At 45.8% G+C, this 16,836-nt stretch overlaps 1 protein-coding gene across 1 annotated transcript in view; it reads left to right on the forward strand.

The window, feature by feature from the left end:
- The first annotated feature begins 787 nt into the window (after window positions 1–787).
- Window positions 788–16,836, forward strand: part of LOC147619339 (putative galacturonosyltransferase 10) — a 33,673-nt gene continuing 17,624 nt past the window's right edge. Inside the window, exons 1-3 of the mRNA XM_086772965.1 lie at window positions 788–1,228; window positions 2,568–2,757; window positions 3,222–3,295. Coding sequence (XP_086629091.1) covers window positions 2,682–2,757; window positions 3,222–3,295 — 150 coding nt within the window. The 5' untranslated portion in view covers window positions 788–1,228; window positions 2,568–2,681. The remainder of the gene's footprint in view (window positions 1,229–2,567; window positions 2,758–3,221; window positions 3,296–16,836) is intronic.

Below are 16,836 nucleotides of genomic sequence, written 5' to 3' on the forward strand. Positions count from 1 at the left end.
GCATTGGGCTCGATGTGTTCATAAGATGTTGGCGTTGACCCTAACACAAGCTAGAAAAGCTGCACATTGCCAACATGCTCACAATCAAGGACTAAAAAATTAACCAATCAAGGATCGCACTAATGCCTAGTTTCCGATTTCCATCACATATGTAAGTAACCGTCACAGTAATTTGGGTGGCTTGTTAAATTTGATGTAAAATTACTATTTTTGCTTCTGCTTGGTAGACCTCCTCTATTTTTTTTGAGGATGTTCCCATGCATCGCTAGCCAATTCATGCATTGTATATCTCTACCATTGGCTTAACCCACTTGACATCCAGAAGCCTAATCGCACATCTCGGACCAAGGTTGGTTAGATTTAACACCAGGAAAAAAATGGGAAGGTATAACCGCTGCCCAATCTTTGGCGCCTTCATTAAATAGTGCGAATTAAGTGGATGCTCTACCAATTGCAAGATTGTAAAAAAAGTGTGCCAACAAGCGAACAAAATTAGAGAAGCCTTTTGAATATGGGAACAACTCCTTTCAGCTGTGAATCCAACACAAAGCGATGGCCATGGGACCTTGCTCTTATAAACACCAAATCGGTGAGGAGACTCACATCAATGATCGGTGGGTGAGGAGGACTCACCTTGAAGAAGCTGAACACAATTAAAAGAGAAATTCGTACGTGGAAGCGTGAGAGGAACGGCGTGATTTGAAAGGGGTGGGGGCTGTGTACGTGTGTGTGTGTGTGTGTGTGTGTGTGTGTGTGTGTGAAGTAAAGCTGCTGCAATGTTCCAAAATTTACCTCGCTTTCTCTCTTTTTGATAGCACATGAAATGAAATTCCTTATATTACCGTCTCGCCATCGGGGCTTCCTTTCAAGCAACCCTGATACATGAGCTGAAAGTAGGTGTTTCCCCACGGCCTGCGCACAGTTCTGCGAGGCAGAGATCGGAACCCGAGAAAAGAACGAAAGAAAGAGTGTGTTTGGGAAGATATCGCATACAGGAAGACGGACTTTTTTGTCTGCAACACAATGTTCAGTGAGGGTTTCGAAGGAAGCAGACATGCCCCCTTTCTGTGCTTGATTTTGACTCCAAATCAGACGCATGAAGGCTGTGGTTTTTATTGTGCTTTGAAGAAGCAATGGAAGCTTTCCTTGCGGCATTAGTTTGGTCATCTGCCTGCAACATTGGAGATCAGAAGAGATTCCTTACTCCCAGATTTTGCTATTTGAACTGGTAAGAAGTTCTAGTGGCAGCCTGTGAACCTAACGTAGCCATAGCCTGAATGTGGCGGCATGTAACTTTTGTATGGCATGCAACTTAAAAAACCGGGGTAGATATCCTGCTAATCAGGTGATGATGTTCTCTTCCTCTTCAAGCTCAATCCATTGGGCCATGGTTCGCCCGTAGACAACGAAGGAGCTTGGCGTCTATTGACTAAGGCGAGTGGGATTTGGCGTTCAAATCCATACCAACTTGGCTAGCAAGCTTAGAGACATGTATGGCATGCAACTTGACCTAGCCCTAGCCACACATGGCATGCAACTAAATCTAATCTAACCATACGTTTTTTGTACCTTAGCCTAGCCTGACCATACCCTGCAAGCTTTACTTAATCAGCTTGACCGCACCCTGTAAGATTTACTTAGTCAGCCTGACTGCACCCTGCAAAATTTTCTTGATTATAGCCTTTACGTGCCTCTTGGGCTATAGCCCATAGGTAACACCCATGCCTCCCAAGAAGGAGGTACTAGGTTTGAATCAACCGTAATGGCATTTAACTTCAGTACTACTTTCACACAGTCACATGAAAACGAAACTAGACGAAACGGTTCAAAACAACGTGAAACCTCTTGGCTGAAACAGTATTTTTCACAAAAGTCATACTTTAGGGTTTTTAATTTGGAAGGTTCCGCCCCCCCCCCCCCCCCCCCTAAACCTTAGGTTTGAAGCTTGCATACATATACGTATATATACATAGATGTAGATATACATATAGAAATTTTGACTAATTTCACTTCCAATTATCCCCAATTTATTGTTTAGCTTTTCAATTTCAAGTATTGTGCACCCAATTGTTGAAATCCTTCACTAGGAGCCCAATTTCTTGAATTTCCCCAATTTTTCACCTCCATTGCAAATCCCAGTCCCTCCTCCATCATGCGTTCTTGCAAATCCCATAAAAGACAAGTTTTGGAATGAAGTTATTTTGATATTTTTAAATCTCTTAAATGACATTTGGGTCGGTTCTCATGAGCAAGTATGGGACTTCCGGCACACAGTGTATGGTTTACAAATTTTGTGGAGAATGCGACTTGAATGTTTCTCTTTCGATGTTATAGACTTAAATGTGGCTTGTATCAGTTACTAGTTTGTTTATAAAACAAGTGTCACTTCGAAACCTCTTCGTTTCATCCATAGAGATGAAATGAAATGAAAAGAAACCTTTTAAAATGTCAAATCAGATGAAACATATGTTGTGACTATGGTTTCACAGTAAAAAGAAGAAGAAGTTGTAGCCTGCACCTCAAGTCAGATATCCTTAATTTGCTAACAACGTTTGTTGAATTTGCAGGAAGCTGAGTCAGAAGTGTCGTGAATTTCAACTAAACCCGCACAGAAGGGATAGTTGTATCCTTGGCAATGTCTCACTTCTGGTGTGTTTGAGGTGATCCAGTTCACTGTAAAAATGAGGCGCCGAAATGTCGATCCTTGGCATCAGCAGCGAAGGCGCTTCTCCCGGGGTTACATTGTGCTTGCTGCAGGTTGGCTTTCAGGAAATACTTGTTGATGTTTCTTGTTTACATAATGCACTGTTATTTTGGGAAGCCAGAAAATGTGATAGAAGTGGCTCCTTCCAGCCACAACAGCAGTTTGTTTTGTCATGGGGGTGGGGGTGAACAAATCTTTACCCACGATCAGCAAGAGCTGGAGTACTGGGAAATGTCCATGGGTGGGGAATAGTTTTCCAATGGCTTGCTCTTCCTCATGGATTGCAGCTATTTTGTCTCTTGTTGCATCGTCATGTGTGTAAAGGCCCAAGGGGGACTCTGGATATTGTGCTGAAAAACATGATTTTGATGTTTCTACGGCTGTTGAATGGGCAGGGGTTGGACTTTAGAGCCCTTTTTGGCTGAAATATATTGTGGATTTGACTTAACCAATGAGTTTTTGAATGTAACTGTATAAATGACTAGCTAAGGCACCATCCTTTCAAACACTGCTGCAGGTCTTATTGCACTTATGCTTTTGGCAATCTTTGCTCACTACCACCGTCGTTGTGCGTCTCTTACAACCAAGCAGGTGCAGCACTCTATTTGCAACTCTCTTTTTATTATAGCTTGTATAATGTGTTTCTCTAAAATGGCGGAAGGTCTGCAATATTTTAATCCTAGTGGACAACTTTGCTTGGGTAATGGCAGAAAAGTTGCATTGCTCTTTTCTTTTTTCATTCTATCTATAAGGAATAAAAACTTACCCTTAGTGTATAATTCGCTTGCAAAGCAAGGGATGAGAATGATTCAACATGCTGGGTTCTTTTTGTTGCTGTGATTTATTTGGCATTAAGTGTGGGCAATGGGGCTTGAGACTGGAGCTACTGCAATAGCTGTCTGCTGTCTTTTGCCTTAAAAATTAGGTGCTTTTAATCAAGTGCCTGCCAAGGGGTAGGTGTGCTGATACTAGTATTTCCCTTGGAAAGATCTAATTACTTTTTTCTCAAAGAACTTAGTGCCAAGTCACAACTGGCATAAGTAGTTTTTGATGTAGGAGTTACACCAATCCCATGTACGGAGTATGCCACGAACTCTGCATGTGAGAGGGATTAGGAATAGAAAAGACACGGCATAAGGGATGTAGGAGTTGCACTGATCCCTATGTATGGAGTATGCCATGAATTCTGCATGTGAGAGGGATTAGGAATAGAAAAGACACGACATAAGGGACCAATGAGCAGGTAACAAAATGCAAAATGAGTTGTTTCTGCAGAAACTTATGTGTATGGATCTAGTTCATGCCTTAAAATTTTCACCTTTCTTTCTGTCCATAGCAGCTATTTGGTTTGCAACTTGTGCTCACAAGTTCTCAGTCTCTGCCTTGTACTAGCTCTGCCCAAACTCTGGCATCTATCATACGGACATGCGACGAAAGTCAAGCCTAAATATGTCTTGGATTGTGCCACAATAATCATCCATTTTTCCATTAGCTCCCTCAAAGCTACTAATGACACCGCAATCTTGTGTTTTTCTCTTTTCATCAATTCTTTGTGTTCAAAAATGCTTGCCTTCACACCATATAGCATTGAACATAGTGCACTGGACCAAAATAGAAGCAATATTTGTGTAAGCAATGTACGTAAATATTAAAAGTAAATCACTTACAACTAATGCAAAACATTAGTTCTATGTACCTTTAACATGCATCCTCGCGCATACTCCCATTCTTTTGCCATGATATGCAGCCCCTCGTCGCTCTTTGCTCTCTCCATTTCCTGATGCAACCAATCAACATGGATATCATTTTGAAGTGTTGCTAGATGCTTAGGGTACGCCTTACGAGAGCCATGTTGCCTCCGAAGAAAGAGAGCTCTTTTTGCTTGCCTTTTTGTCTTTGCATCCTCATATCTTGTAACCCATCTGCTCATCACATCACTATTAAGGATGCAAGTGAAATTGAGATCATCAATCACTGTTCTGTCAATTACTTTACTCTGTCCTTTTCCTTGAGGCACAATGTGGTATGTGTGGCCAACTTTGACAGCCTACAAGTTGGCCCTCAAAGATCTATTTGTTTGCTCAATCACCTCCCGAGGTCCTCTAAGGGGGTCTCTGATCTCTTCAATCTACCATGAAGGCCAATAGAGAAGGTGAGTAAAGCGGAGTACTCATCCACGCCATGAATTGCCAGGGGCATACTAACACTCCCAGCTGCTGCAGATGAAGAGGGTCTGGTATCGGGGCCAGCCACTCTGGAGGGATGGAGAAGTCAATGTCGAGGCTAAGTCGGTCTTTGCCCCGGACCCCAATAAGGCCTCTCTCTTGAGCCTTTGGGGGCAGTTGTCTGAATGCAAGCCAATCTCCAAGTGACCTAGTGGGGCCCGTACTCAAGGCTCCCCACGATACGTGCGGGCGAGTCCCGAGCATGTGACCACTAGGCAGACGGACCATGGGATTCTAGATTAGAGGTTGCTGGAGCCGCTCCTTGGAGACTACTGGAGCTGATTGTTGCAGGGCCAGCTTGAGATGATCCCAAGCACACAAGAGATTGGCTGGCCATGTGTTCTCATCTTTGTGAAAATCCATCTCGTGCTCAAGGGCCAAGGGTCCCCCAGGGTCGGGATGCGAGCGGAGCTCCTAGCCAAAAGGAAGTCCTTCCAAGGCTCATTGCCCGGAAGAAGACCTCAAACAGTCAGCTTGCCCAACAGGGCACGCGATGGAGGGGTCGAGGATGCCCAAGTCCCCTTGGTGTTGTGGCTGGATGATCACTCTCAAGGCCACCTTGGCGGACAAGGACCATACGGTTTGTACATGAAAAAGCACTAGTTTGGTTCAAAAAGCAAAGAAAAGCAAAAAGTTAAACTGATTTGATCGTGAGCCAAGAGCGTCATTGGTAAGGGGATCGAGCCGAACCAACAAGCAAAAAGTAGCTCTAGGGCTAAAAAGAAAGGCCCCAAAGCTAGGAAAGCAAAGCACAAGAACTTTGGTAAAAGATTGGTCTTATTTGAAAAAAAGTACTATTGTAAAAAGTAAAAAAAAAGATGAAAGGAAAGTGAAGGCAAAGCAAAAGCATGATGAGCTTTTCTGGCAAAAAGCAAGGTTTCTTTGAGTATAAAAGACGCATGAACTGTCAAAAGTGCACAACGGAAAGCGTGAGACATAGGCACAGAGAGAAAGAAAACAAATCTGCATAAAGAAGAAGCAATGATACAATCAGCCCTGTGCAAGGGGTGGTCCCCGTAAGTGCGGGCATGATGAACAACTCCCATGAGGGAGGACCCAGGCCTGGAAGCCCTTGTCAAGGTATCTCCAAGTGAATAAGAGCATGGCCTTATATAGCTCCTTGTGGAGCTGGCCGATTGGCTCTAGAAAAAGACCCACGACTGGACAAAAAGAAACATGTGATAATGGGTGGCCAACCCTACAACCAAGGGCCTGAACATGAGGAATCCCAAAGCACAATCTGATGTCAATCATCTGCTCCAAACTACTGCTCCACTGGTACCTACTTGTACCCAATGAACTTGTACACCTACCATGCATCCTGTTCCCATCCTGCAACTGAGCAAGTACCTGTGAACCTCGACAATAGCTCTCGCCACCAAGTGACCTAGCCTGCCTTTGCATGAATGCCGATATCAACCTGTGCACCAAGCTCCCAAATCAATGCTCATCCTAGGGATGAAGACTCCTATGCCTGTACCCTGTAATCCAGAAGGCCATCTGCTTGGGGAATAGGAGTGGCTCAAGTAACCACATCCCCCTCTCAAGGTGAACAGCTTGAGAACCTAATCCAAGTGTGCACCCATGAGTCTGAAAACTCTGACAAAGCAAAGATTGGCCGAGCAAGGGCTCAAGGCCATGTGGGAAGGCACTAGTCCTGAAAAGAACACCTACCTCCACTGCCTCCAGAAGCGCAGATGAGATAATGCAAAAAACACTGCTGTAAACAGCCGGCAGCACGTGTACCAAGAAGAAGAGAGGGAAGAGGAAAGCACAGCACCTCCTCTGGGGGAAAACGCAGCCATAGGTATCTCCCCTGCTTGCTGCCCCATCTTTGCAGAAAACGCAGCCATAGGTATCTCCCCTGCTTGCTGCCCCATCTCTGCAGAAAACGCAGCCAAAGGTATCTCCCCTGCTTGCTGCCCCAACTCTGCAGAAAATGCAGCTATAGGTATCTCCCCTGCTTGCTGCCCCAGACCTGCAAAACGCAGCCAGTAGGGGCTGCCCTGTACCTCCTTCAGCCACCCTAGACAAGACCAAAACACTCCCTCCTCTGCAACCAGTAGTATCAGAAAACGCAGAAATCCTCCTCTCAGAAAAAATGCCTGGACACTTTCTGTAGAAGTGCCTCAACCCGGTGCTCTGATACCATGTCAAAAGTGCGCAGCGGAAAGCGTGAGACATAGGCACAGAGAGAGAAAGAAAACAAATCTGCATAAAGAAGAAGAAGCAATGATACAATCAGCCCTGTGCAAGGGGTGGTCCGTGTAAGTGCGGGCATGATGAGCAACTCCCCTGAGGGAGGACCCGGGCTTGGAAGCCGTTGTCAAGGTATCTCCAAGTGAATAAGAGCATGGCCTTATATAGCTCCTTGTGGAGCTGGCCGACTGGCTCTAGAAAAAGACCCACGACTGGACAAAAAGAAACATGTGATAATGGGTGGCCAACCCTACAACCAAGGGCCTGACATGAGGAAAAAATAAGGTGTTGCCCGGGATAAATCTGGGCACCCCTGATACACAACTTGGGCACACTACCAGGAGATGAATAATGCTAACATGAACCCCTCTTGAAGCACCATTGACTAGCTGTGAAGAACATCATTGAAGAGTGAAGTTTATTGTCATCATCAACGTTATCATCTCCGCCACCTGACGCAGCTGCTAACGTGCATCTGAGTGCCACCACCAATTGGAGCTGTCTGCCATTGTCCGTACTGTTGCTGCCACCAGGTGTGCACGGCCCCCAGCTGACCTGCCTACTGGACCGTGCGCTGTTATACAGCCTGACTGCTGCTTGTCTGCCATCCCTGCCGCGTGCGTCCACCTGGCTGCGCTGCCTGAACTGCATGTGCGCAGCCTGTTTGCGCCAGTTGTTGCCGCCGACCTGTTGTGTGCTGCTGTCTCAACCACCATCTGCTATGCGCCGTCGCCGTACATCTGATTGCACCAAAAGCTCTGTCGCCTACAGCCAACACCGCCACCTGACGCTGCCGCCACCAATTGGGTGTTCAGTGTGCTGCTTGATCATTGTTGTGTGCCGTCGTCGTATTGCTGACAGCATTGCCTTCGCCACCTGAACTGGTTGCTATTCAGCGCTGCCTGTGCTTATCTGCTATCGCTTGTGTGCCACCGTACAGCTACTGCACACCGTTGCCTGTCTAGTCGCCGCCGTGCACCGCCTACTGATCTGAACTATTGTTGCTGTGCTGCCAGGGACATATCCTGGTTCATACACTTCTGTACAGCTTGGTGGGATGTTTTTTCTCCAGTTTGGGCATCTGACTTTCAGTTGATCTTCATAAGCTTCATCGTCCACACTTGTCTCTTGTGCACCTCGTGTACAAGCTTGGGGTTTGTTGGACTTGTATTTGGATTTCGATTTGAATTGGTACTAGCTTGGTGAGAGATTCTTGTGGGTCATCCCCGTGGTGTCTCATGCCTTGACATTGACATCGACTCCAACTCCGACTTGGATTTCTTCATCTGCAAATTTGTTTGCTTTTGTATTTGTTGATGTATTGATCCTGGCTTGCGAGCCCGTGGATTGTTCTTGAATAAATTACTGAAAGGGGGTGAGGCCTGTTCCCCGCCCAGTGTCCCGTGCAAAGTTTCCTAAATCCTTTTGGGGATGCTCCTCTCTTCCTCACGGAAGCCAGCCAATTTGCTCTTTGCTACCTCTTGTAGTAAACTGTTGATCTCACTTAGGCATGCATCCAAGGTGCCTACAGCTGATCCTGAGAGAAAATCCAGCCCCTCCCATATTTGCTCTATCGTGGTACATATCTCGGAGTCCTGGATGAGGCTGTCAGGGATCCGAGTGCTCAAGTGTCTGTCCTGCCTCTAGGGGTCCTCCAGAGATAGAATGACCGGAGCATGATTGGAGAAAGTAGTGCCTACCAGAATAGCGATCATGTCCCCATGACCGCAAGCCCACTCATCCACATAGAATCTATCAAGTTTGGAAAGGTTGGGGCCGGTGCTCCTTCTGGCAAACCTCAAGAAGCACAGACTCCCGAGGATGCATCCAAACTCTGGTAAATGCCAAGGGTCCTACTGCTGAGAGCCAGGATAAGCTCCTCCCAAGCAGAAAACTCTGAGCCAGAAACTGTAGCCATGCCTCCTCCGAGTCTATCCTTTGCTGATTCTATCATGTTAAAGCCCCCACCCACACACCATTGTGGAAGGGATTGGCGATCTGTACTCTAGAAGGTGGCTCTGCTTGCAGCGGCAGTTTTCATGCACATTATATTCGTCAGTGTGTGGTACAAATATATAAACATGAAGATCAACACCTCGTTTGTATTTGTTTTAGAGAAACTATTCCTACAAGCTAGGTTTTCATCTTTTTAAAAGCAAGAAGATGGAGTACATGTCACATGCATGTGCCAAGACATCATGGGGACATGTCCACGATAGAACAGGCCAATTAGCTGTAATAGGATGCTTTGTGAACCCTCTTAGAAGGGACATGGTTGAGTGAGTGAGTGTGAGTATAGGTTACGGTTTGCACATCGGATAGATGTAAGCGCACACGGTTTGCACATTGGATAGATGTAAGTGCACACGGTTACGACTGTCCAGAGGCACATGGCTATGAGAATGATCAAAATGGGAACCAAAGAGAAACAAAGACTGGTGTTGGACATTGTTGGTTGCCGTTGGAAGTGTGGGGAGCTTGTGTCAGAGAAAATCAGCATGTAGCAGAAATGGGCAGGTTTGGGGCAGCTTTAGATCAGTTTTGGGTAGGCTGAGTGTGTGTAGACTAGCCTGGCCAAGGGGCCTAGGGTTGGGTGCCTTTTCAATGCAGTATGAACATGTCAAGTGACTCTTATCTCACTTTTCAAGGGCTTGCAAAGGGCTGGCCAACTTGTGCTAGCTGGAGCAGATTTTTCCTATAAATAGGCTCCGAGTTTCCTCATTCCTCCTCCTCGTCAGCCCTCAGCTCTCTCTTGAGCAAAATGGGGGACTAGAGAGGATCTCGAGAGAAGCTGAAATGCTGAAAAACAATTGGTGGCAGCTTATCCCTTCTGCATATGGACGGATCTGCATAGAAAGTGATCTACAAAATTGGATGGAGGTGTGTAGTGCTAAGAGCACAGTGAGGTTAAGAGTGAACATCAAGCACTTTCATTCTCATATCAACAAAGTAAATACTCCACAAGGGAGGGGGTGTCCTGGCCATTGGGACACTGCTGCATGTCAATTGTGGATGATTGCTCAGTTTTCTGCTGTCTGTGATCTAGACTTCAATTAAGTAGTGTGCAAGCTTACTTGACAACTTGTGAAGTTCAAATTAAATGATGATATTTCTTTGTATTTGTTAGCTAAAGTTAAAGACAAGGTCAAGGGAGGTAATTGCAGAGGACATGTGAGTCATGAAACATAGATCTTAAGGCTCCATTGTATCAATGTACCATATGATGATATGCCCATGAATATTAAGGCTCCATTGTAATTGCAGCGGACATGTGATTCATGAAACATAGAAGATCTTAAGTCTCCATCGTATCTATGTGCCATATGATGATATGCCCATGAATATTGCGCAGTGGCTTTGAGAGCAAAAGCTCAGAGATAAGATAAGGCGTATACTGATGGCAGGGAGAGCTTAGCTATTGTTTGTGTTTACTTGTTTTGAATATATTTCTTCTTTGAGAACTTTATAGTGCAAGTGTGTTTTTATACCTGCAGGCACACTTTCTTTTTCAGGATTTTGAAGGAGCTCTAGTTTGGAAACTAGGAGTTTTACTGTATCTTGCTAAGCATGATGAGTCATGACCAACTTGTTTGGAGATTTTCTTGCTAGGTTTTATGGCACCTCTCCTTTATTTTTGATACATAAATTGAGGTTGCACCTTCAAAGTAGGAAAGAGCCTTGGTTATGTGAGGGACATGGTGTAACTACACCAGCAAGGTGTGAACGTCCTTGGGCACCGTCTGAACAACATGCATGTCAACACTTAAAATGTAATAGTTACAATGCACAAAACAATTGAACGATATATCACTGCACAAGATAATCTGCAAGAGACAAGCATTGCACAGTACACCACCACTGGGGCCGGGAATGGGCCAATCTCCACCTCAATATTGAAGTATATTATTGGAGTATTGTAGTCTGTACAAAGTTCCAAGGGCTTGCCAGCCACATACTACAATGCAATGCAAATATGAAGGCAAGGTACCTAAACAAAAGTGTGTTGGAGTAGATTGTCGATGCTGGACTTGTCGAATGAGTCAAAGTAGCATGGCCACCAGTCTCATACACTTGGAGGGGATTGAATGCGAAACTGTTGTGTTCTGAGGGCATGCACAAATAGCTGCTCCTGTACTAGAGCTTGGTTCACACCCTTGCAGAACAAACACACGAACAGGTAGAAGTACACATAGGTACTAGTACGTGGTTTCCGATAGCAGGTACTCACAACTGGTACATCTGGTGCAGCAGGTACTACTGCAGGTACAGCAGGGTTTCCAGCAGGTGTACCTGCAGGTACTGTAGGGTTTCAGCATGTACTGCAAGTACAGAAGGGTTTCCAGCAGGTGTACTTGCAGGTACAGTAGGGTTTCAGCATGTACTGCAGGTACAGTAGAGTTTCCAGCCATTACTGCAGGTACAGTTTCCAGTAGGTGTACTTGCAGGTACAGTAAGGTTTCAGCTGATGTTACAGGTGGTACAGCACCTTTGAAAGCAGGTGCAGTTGGCAGCAAGTACAGGGTGGCCTGGCGAGTTATCTTTTTGGTGTCGATTTGCAGAGAGAGAGAGACCCAAGAGTGATGCGCCTTCCTTCCAACGTGAGAGTAAGACACTCGTGGGAGTGGTTGGTGGAAGGGGGGGGGGGGGTGGAGAGAGGTCCAACCCCCCCCCCTTTGACACATGGCAGTGCCCACCTTCATTAAAGGCGGGCACCTTTATAACATGCCCCCCTCCCCCCTCCCCCCATGGGTCTTAAATGACCTAGGAAGGTGCCCATGGTTTGGGCTGGTCACACCTTGGCCCTTGGGCCCCAGTGGGCGGTGCCCGCCTTTAATGAAGTGTGAACAGTAAAGGTCATTTAAGTGAATACTTACCGGCGGGCGTCCCCTGTCCATGAACTGGTCACGTCATAGCAGGCAACGGTCACACAAAAACAAGTCACGCGAAATCAGTTTCTACCTAGAACCTATAAATAGCAGGTCTTCCCGAGCACAGAATTGGCTCAGTGGGAAAGCCTAAACTGGGATTCATGATAAGGGTTGCACGTCTTGGCCACACTTTGGGTGACACAATGCTTGGCCTCCCATAGGTGACACGAGGCCTAGCCATAGTATGGGTGACATGAAGCTCCTTGGCCTCTTATACCTTGGCACGAAATAGAGGAAGACCACTTGGGCAGCCAAGTGGTGATATCCCCCTCGGCTTCTAAACAGTTGACCTCAATTGAAAAGTCTCCAGATACGCCTGAAGAAGCTGTGGGTAGTCTTTGAAGTAGTCTTCATCAACCCATTTTGTGTCGATATAGGCAAATAGTTCTTGAACTTCACAAGGTATCACTTGGAAAGCTTACAAGCAGGTAGCTTTCTCTCCTTGTGAAACACAATCTGCTTACGTTGAAGAACTTCCTCTACCTTATCAACCTCCTAACACTTTTCCCACAAGAATCATGTATCACATATACATTTACATCCAGTTTGGCACTGTTTTTGCCATGTACATCTCTTTCCTTTCTTGACCCATGCGGGGTGGAGGCTTGCTTGGAAGTCAGTGAAGCCATGTCCTTGTGCACAAAAGACTTTATCTTGCAAGACATAGCATTACCTCTCTCTATACGCGGGGGTTCTTTAACACAAAGTTCACCTATTTGGCCCTTCACCAAATCCCGAGTGCGCATAAGGTAGTTGAGAGCTACCTCACGAGGGTTCACACCCAGTTTTTGGCCATAGAGTCCATAGTATGTGCAATCATAGACTTGGCCTTTGTGGCCTCTGTGGGTTCTCATGAAACATCTTCAATTCTTCCTCGGCACATTCAACTGCCTCTCGAGACATTCCATCTCGGCCTTCAACACATTTGGGTCATCTTCATGCATCCCCTGTTGGCTACATGTGTTTGCTTCTCCACATAACCTATATGCATATGTCTATACGCAAAGCATCAGAAGCATGTGTACCACTTGGCTGGCCATGTGAACTATGCCCTTACCGACTCTATGCATGGTTGTCCATAGTGTATGACGAGCGACTGCTGAGAGCAAGAGAAGCACTCGTGGGAGAGGTTGGTGGAAGAGGGGGAAGGGGTCCAACCCCCCTTTGACACGTGGTAGTGTCCCACCTTTAATGAAGGTGGGTACCTTTATAAAATGCCCCCCTCCCAACCCCCCCCCCGCCCAATGAAAAGAGGGCAACATGGGGCTTAAATGGCCTAGGGAGCCCACAGTTTGGGCTGGTCACACCTTGGCCCTTGGGCGGTGCTTGGCTTTAATGAAGTGTGAATAGTAAAGGTTATAAAACCTTTACAAGAATAAACAAAGGTTTAAGTGAATACTTATCACCCATTCACATGCTACAAACCATGTCAAAATACGAGGCACTCTCCACAAAAGAAACAGCACCAAACCTCCTCTGAATCTCAAGCCACATCTGTCGAGCATTATTCCTTGTAGAAATAAATTGTGCATGTATGGCAAGAGTCATGCAATGAATGATGATGAGGTGTGCACGAGCATCCAAAACTCCCCGTAAAGCTGGATCCACCAAGATAGGTGTCATAACTGATGTCCAAACACCAACACCTTCGAGAAGCAACTAGGTATAAAAAGGCCAATTATGATAATTGGTGGTTGTAAGCTTCATGGAATCACTGATTTGGGGAGGAGTGTAGGATGGAACATGAGAGAAAGAAGGGGTGAGGTTTTGTGGGAGGGGAGAAACAAGAGAAGAAGTGGGGTTGTGAGAACCACCAAAGGGGTGGAGGGAGAGGGTACGAATGAAGTGGTAGCCTGTGAAGGAGGGGATAAGATTCCTTGGGAAGAGAAAAGAAGTCCAGAGAAGTTAGAATATTGATCTCCTGAAGCCATATCCTCCAAATGTAGAATCTTCCGCTTCAAATAGAGTTAGCTCCTCTAAAACTGAGCACAGTTAGTATGAGGATGAAGAAGAAGGAATGCAGGGTGGAAGGGTCGAAAAAAACCAGAAGAGGAGAAAAGAAATGGATCTCAAAGGTTTAATGGCACCACAGATGCTGAAAACACATCTCTGTGAAGAGAAACACATAAGAAAACGCAGCACCACTGAGAAAAAATGCAGCTTTTTGATGAAATATGCAGCTCCCAGATCTGAAAACGCAGGTCTTTATGTGCTGAAATTTGTAAACAACAGGTTCTTGAAAGAGAACGCAGGTCCTAGAGTAGTTCTAGGCTCTGATACCATGTGAGAAATCTGTGCTACTGTAAATCTGAAAACAGAGAATAAAACAACACATATATGTAGACATTAGATTGCAAATGATCAAGAACTTGAATATGAATGAAGGTACAACACGACGGAGGCCTGTGAGTGCTGGTATGTACAAGACGGGGCTGAAATCAGAGATGAAATGATGTGGTAATGAGGCACCTATTTAAATTAGGTCATTATGAGCTCGTCGGCCAAGCCTTACAAGCCGACTTTGACAAAAATCCATCAAATATAGAAAAATGCTAAAAAAGGCACCTAAAAATGGTGCGAAAACAGTAGATAAAATATGCAATGTAGGGCCTCATAAATGGACTTGATACAAGCATGCAGGGAGTCCATTTGGGGATGAACAATATTTCCAACATGTACGGAGCGAGGATCAAAGAACAAAGAAGGTGTGGACCGTGGAAGGATGCACTTCTCCTCCCGCTGGCCGCTCTATGAGGAGAAGGCTATCTCATACAAGGGATGGGGGAGGGAATAACCACACAGGTGGTCTGTAGTGCCAAGTGGGCTCACCGCCACTATTCGTGAGAAAAGGATCAGGTCGCCAGAGTCTCAGGAAGGCTTCCCTATGCTTCCACATACGGTCACAACCACCTTGAAGCTTCCCCCAATGGCCATGGAGGGTATGAATGATGTCGAGCAAGATGCCTCCAATGGACTCTGCAGGCGGAGCGTGGGTGCCTTTGATGGCTTTGCTGCATTGAGCTCTCCATATATGTCATGTGGCAATGTTGTTGCTACACATCTCCCATCTTCCGGTGACCAATAGATGGGGTTGGGAGTCGAGATTGGTACTGTTGAAATGCGAAGGTGAGAGACCTCAAGGGCTAGCTCCCCATCTTTCTCCTTATAATCCATGACAACCTCAGCCTCAGTGGTCCAAGCGACAGTGCCCCATGTAGTAGTACGGGAAGAGGCCCTGTCCAGAGTGAAGATGCGGAGAATCTATTGCCAGAATTGTTGAGACTTCGGGCAATCCCGCTGACAATGTCGTTGAGACTCTTGGGATGGCCACATCTTAGACATGCTGTTGGTCTACCACCAATGGCCAACCACGTAACTCCTAGAGTCCTATGTGCCAACAACCAAAAAAATAGGGTAATCTTTGGAGGTCGAAAATTGTCCCAAAGCCTCTCCCAAAAATCTGAGAGAGCGCGGTGAGAGGCCTTGAGATTGCCAGTGTCTTGTTGTTGCCGGAGTGCCCTTGACCTTGGGCATCTAGATCTTACGACCAAGCCGTGCGGTGTATGTGAAAAACGGGGTACTTGCAGTCTCCTCCCTGTCTGTAGGATCACACCAAGTCCACTCTCCTGGGTCCCACTAAAGGCGCGTGATGGGTTGGCTCTCCCAGATCTATAAACGCTAGTGTCTTTGCTTGGCCACCTTGGCCGGAGGTGGGTCGTGTCTTTGCTTGGCCACCTTGGCCGGAGGTGGGTCAATGTGCCACTCATGTGCATGGAATGCGATCATCCTCACCCTCTGTAACTTGAAGTTCTCGAAGGGGGGCTCTGATCTTTGTACTCTGCCATGAGTTCCAATCGAAAAAGTGAGCAAGGAGGAGCTCTCGTTCCCACCATGAACTGCCAGGAGAATATCGTGCTTGGTAAAAACTCCTAGCCATTGCAAGGAAATAGGGTCATGGATAGGTGTCAGCCACTCCAGAGGAATGGCAGAGTTGATGTCGAGACTGAGTCTCTCTGTGCACTAGATCCCATTCAGGCCTCTCTCTTGAGCCACTGGGGAAAGCTGTCTGAATGCAAGCCAATCTCCAAGGGACCTAGCCGGTCCGATGCTCAACGCTTCCTAGGATACATGAGGCCGAGCCCTGAGCTTGTGGCCAGTAGGTAAACAGATCAGGGGGTTCCAAATCAAGGGCTATCTGTCATGAGAATATATTTTAAGTCCTCTAGAAAAATATTATTTATCCCCTCTTGAGTAATTTGGGGACGCCTAGATTACTCTTGCGTCATGCCGGCTAGGTTAATATCGTGGGTGATACCACTATAAATATTAATACGTGCGGTATATGACGTATGTTTGAGGCCACCTATGATTATTTCAGTTAGGTTTGTATGGCAGGGTGATTCCTGGGGTACTTACGCCTGGTAGTCATGAGTTGGTGATGATTTGTGCCTGTTTAATATTTGTGAGATTAATTTAATAATTAATTGGGCTTATATTTTCAGGTGATGAAGACTATGGGAATTGAAGAGTTTACTTTGGAAGAAATGTCTTGGTTCATCACATTTCATTTTTGGCAAGCATAGTAGCTTGTAACCTTATTAAATGATTTTTCCATTTTGAACTTTAGGAAAGATACATTTATTTATGTGGAATTTATTAAAGCCTATGGCGTTACTCTAGTCCCAATTTGACACTCTATTTTTGTTAAAGAAGAGTGCCGTGCTCTCTAAAAAGCATATCTTGTATATTTTGGGGGCTATGGCCTAATTTTGGTGAAAAA

This window comes from Cibotium barometz, chromosome 33 (assembly GCF_041138505.1).
Source record: "Cibotium barometz isolate CiBa-2024 chromosome 33, ASM4113850v1, whole genome shotgun sequence".
In the NCBI taxonomy this organism is placed as follows: domain Eukaryota; kingdom Viridiplantae; phylum Streptophyta; class Polypodiopsida; order Cyatheales; family Cibotiaceae; genus Cibotium; species Cibotium barometz.